General features: G+C 36.6%; 1 protein-coding gene across 1 annotated transcript; it reads left to right on the top strand.

Moving 5' to 3' along the window:
* The first annotated feature begins 2,332 nt into the window (after positions 1-2,332).
* Positions 2,333-4,535, top strand: LOC123678279 (UPF0728 protein C10orf53 homolog). Its single transcript, XM_045615250.1, has 2 exons — positions 2,333-2,482; positions 3,844-4,535. The coding sequence occupies exons 1-2, from the start codon at positions 2,401-2,403 to the stop codon at positions 4,191-4,193; spliced, it is 432 nt and encodes a 143-aa protein (XP_045471206.1). The 5' UTR covers positions 2,333-2,400; the 3' UTR covers positions 4,194-4,535.
* Positions 4,536-4,559: the final 24 nt, after the last annotated feature.

The raw sequence follows: 4,559 nt of genomic DNA, 5'->3' as shown, positions 1-4,559 counted from the left end.
AACATCCAGGCCGCTCATTTTATATTTAGGAGGATTTTATTGTACTGTTTTGCGCTAACAGCTGTTTGGCAGAAACACTATGCCGAAATTCTCGGATCTTTTCCATTATGTAATGGCGAGAAAAAAATCAGCGAGAATATCCTTTCTAACGAAGGATGCAATAATTGAAATCAAAAAGTAGAAATACATAGCCAACATTCTAATTCTTGCAATGAAAAAAAAAAAGGAATGAATACTACTAATAAATATAATATTATGAACTTCCAATAAGAATTTCATTTTGATATTGAAAAACGAGTATTTTTTAAAACAAATCATTGGATGTTTAATTATTTCTAATTGCCATTAACGATGGAAAACGATATCAGCCAAATTACCGCCAAGGCTATGGTTGCAGCACTATATTCTTCTCATGAAATTTTCAATGACTAATTCGTACGTTGCGGCTATATGTCTACGATAACTTCACGTATTCCATATTAAAGGTCTTTAATCGATTGTGGAATATCAAAATAACTTTCACGAAGCCCAAGGAAAAAAGTCTAAAGGTGTAAAATCATAAAATCTCGGTGGCCGATAGTGATAACCTGCACGAAAAATAACTCGGCCAGGAAACTTTTCTTCCAAATTTGCGTTGTTTTATTGCTTGAGTGGCACGTAGCACCGTTTTGTTGAAAATAAACGTCTTTCATACTCCACTTCAATATTTTCCAATTTCGGCTATAAAAAATCATTAATCATAGTTTGGTAACGCAATCTATTCACCGTAACATTTGAACCAGCCTCATTTTTCAATTAGTAAAGTCCAATCATAGCACCAGTCTAAAAAACGCACCAAACAGTGGCACGTTGAGGAACGAGAAGCTTTACAACAATCATTGTATTCTTTAATTTTCGAGAGTCTACCGCATAAAAATTTCTCTTCTCAAAGACTATGGTGATTGAAAATTATGGCTTGGTTATTTCTCTAAAAGAAATTGTTTGTTGTTTCGGCAAAAGTTAAACCTTGTAAAATGGTTGGTTTCGCATTTTTAACATTAATATGATTCTTTTCCCCAAACCAAAAATACTATTTATGGGGAATATATTTACGGAGAAGATTTAACGTGGAGTCAGAGCCTTAACGCATTTGTTCAACTCTCCGAGTTTTTCCTGAATAGTAACTCATTCAGGGCTCAAATATCTCCTCGAATGTCATATGAAGTTTTCATCATGCACGTAAATGCTTTCTAAAACAATAATTTAGAAACTTGGATCTGATCAAGAAAGCAAACTTTCCTGACCTCACTTTGAAGATTAATGTCTTGTAAAAAAATACAATACTTACAATTCTCTGGAGTGATACTGCCAATGCCAGACAACATCTGACTACCTCCTTTGTTAATGTCACCCATTAAATCAATCTGATTTTAGTGATTTTGATCAATTTTTGTACCATATGAATGTGAGTTGTTGTGAAGTTAATTCGAGAAATCCACATCATGTTTTTTTTTCAAATTTGTTAAAGACTAGCAAACCGCCACTTCAATCAATGTTTCTAATTTCTAATGTAGAACGCGCATTCGCCATTTTGCAACCAGTTTTGTCCATTTGAATTATTTATGTGATAATTTGAAACCTTGTGCAAAATTTCATATTGATTGCATACGAACTAAACAAAGATATTTAGACCACAAATCTACCTTGAAAATTTTCGTTCGATAATTATCGAGTATACCTACAAGTCGGACGTAAAGAATTGGTTTTTGACTTGAATGAAATCATTTGAGACCTTTCTCGGTTCAGAACTCGAAATTACAGATATTTGGAAAAAGATACGTGTTCACTGAAAAAGAGAAACAAGTAGTTCAACAAAGCAATCCTATTACGCTAGAATATTTTTAGAAGTTTCTTACATTTTCAGATCCTTCCTTACCTCCAACTTTTATAAAAAGATCGAGACATAATTGAATTATTCTTCAAATAGTAAGTATGAACCAAATATTTAAGTTGCATGTAATCGAAATCAGTATGAGTTTCTTACTTTATCACTTCCAACTCGTCTTTTTCTCCTTTCATACTTTCTCAAATAGATAGTGATCTGTTATATTTGAAGACTTCTGTTCCAACATAATAATAAATAAAAAATGAAGTCTCCTTGATACTCAATCATTCAATATCAGGCATACCTATTCATAAAATATACTTATCAATTCGCCAGAAATGAAATGACGTTAATATTTACCAACATAGAATTTTGTCGAGCTTACAACACGCTGTTCCAATTTATTCCTTAGGGACAATTCCTGGATATCCTTGATCTTGTATGGGAGCACAAAACACACAGGATTTTTTTATGAACTTTTATGACATTTCCTAAAATATCTGTCAATCTGAGAAATTTAGCTGCGGCAATGCATCATGTCCCTCATAGTTTTTTTTGGGCCCTACGAAACCAATGGATTAATAAAACATAAGCCTGAAAGGCTTCATGGATTACTAAGTGAGTATTTCATCGAATAAATTAGCGACTATTGTGAATTCGAAGACTTTCACTGCCGTAATGTTCAACAGGAATAGACAATTCTCTTTTTTTTTTCAGCAGCAACCTTTTTTCATCTTCCCAAGCACAATATTCCTACATAGGCGTACAACTTTGCTTCCCCGTTTTTTTCCGTAATTCTAGGCTTTATTGTAAAAAACTGGTTATACATTTATGATTCAAAATATTGTCCATCGCTGGCCACTAATTTCTCCCATCTTTCGGGCAGCGTAAGAAACCCGCGTTGAAAAAACTTTTGAAGCGATCCACGAATCGATCCAATTTATTACTTCTCCATAAGACCGGAAGTGCTGGTCAGCCATACTGTGTGCCACTCATCGAAACAAGTGATAGTCCGAGGGAACAACATCTGGAGAATACGTCGAGTGGTGTAGGACATATCATTTCAACGTTTCTAAGTATGTCTTGGCCACTTTCGTAACACAGGGTCGAGCATTGTCATGCTGTAAAATCACTTCATCATGTCTCTCGTTGTATTGCGGCCGTTTGTCTTCAAATGCTCGGCTAATACGCATTAATTGCATTCGATAACGATTGCCTGTGGTGATTCAGTCGGTTTGAACAACTCATAATACACTACGCCGAGCTAATCCCACCAAATACTGAGCATGACCCAGGAACCGTGAATATTCGGTTTGGCCGTCGACTTGGATGCATGGCCAGGATATCCCCATGATTTTTTGCGCTTGGGATTATCGTAATAAACCCATTTTCCGTCTCCAGTCACAATGCGATGATGAAATCCCTTCCGTCTTTGCCTTTCAACTAGCTGGTCACAAGCAAACAAACGCCGCTCAACATATCTCGGTTTCAACTCGTACGGCACCCAATTTCCTTGTTTTGGAATAATACCCATGGCTTGTTACTTCACTTCCAACGATCCTGTCAATTCTTGTTGCGTTTGACACGAGTCTTGGTCAAGTAATGTCTCCAATTCTGCATCTTCGAAAACCTTTTCTCTTCCACGATCTCCGTCGAAGATCAGCATGGTATCTTCTCAGTATTTTTTTTCAATAATAGCGGCCTCACCATGGGTATTTGAGAGCATTCGATGAGCCCCTCAGCCACAGACTTCCGCAAATGACGAGAATTTGGCTCGTAAGCTCGAGAATAACTGTATGATGCAGACACAAATCGACTAATAATTCGATGGCGTTATGTTCAAAAATACCTGAGCTTATTGTATGACATCTACGATCTATTTATTTCGACCGCTACAGCCATCCATTGCAAAACGGCGGAGGCGGAGTTGTACACCTTATATATTCCATCTTTTGCTCCATTATCCAATTCATCTTCAGGTGAACTCAACAAACTTAGCTACCACATAGAAGTAATCCCAACCAAGCACCTTGAACGTTTGACTATCGAGATGAGACATCGAGAAATATTCAGATGTAACATAAAAAATCTCAAATACAACATGGACTACGAGGACGATCCAATGGCTCAGAAAATCGTAGGAGTTGTCCAGGAGGCCCATTCCCGCATTTACAATGAGTCCAACATTCCTAAGTATTACGTCAACAGAATGGGCATGAGAGGAGTGCAAAATATACAGAGGGGTATAACTGCCAAGGATATTTTCTCGCCTAGCATCGAACTGATCAACGAAATAGGCACTCAGAAGGCTCGACAACATCGTGAATGAAATCGACATTTTTATGATTTTGTGTAAACATGTCAATTTTGGTTGGATGTTTGATTTGCGATGATAATAAAAATGATGTTTTGGCGTGACGTTCTCAACCCATTTTCATCCCGGAACCACTGATGGAATCATCAGTATGGCAACTCAGTGGTACCTGCCATATACACCCTCCACATCCATAGCAAAGTGTGGTGACTTTTCCATAGAACGGTTGGGTGTATGTCTGCCAAGAATTTTGTAGCTTTCGAGTCAACATAGAGTCACCACAATGTATTGGAAGAATTTTCAAGGTGATTATCACCCAAGTAACACAAAATTTTCAAATAAAATGATGATATTGAACATTGATTTTCATTTTATAGACAG

The sequence above is a fragment of the Harmonia axyridis genome, chromosome 4, assembly GCF_914767665.1.
Source record: "Harmonia axyridis chromosome 4, icHarAxyr1.1, whole genome shotgun sequence".
NCBI classification, from domain to species: domain Eukaryota; kingdom Metazoa; phylum Arthropoda; class Insecta; order Coleoptera; family Coccinellidae; genus Harmonia; species Harmonia axyridis.
The sequence above is the reverse complement of the archived record's forward strand: the minus strand, read 5'-3'. Positions and strand labels throughout refer to the sequence as shown.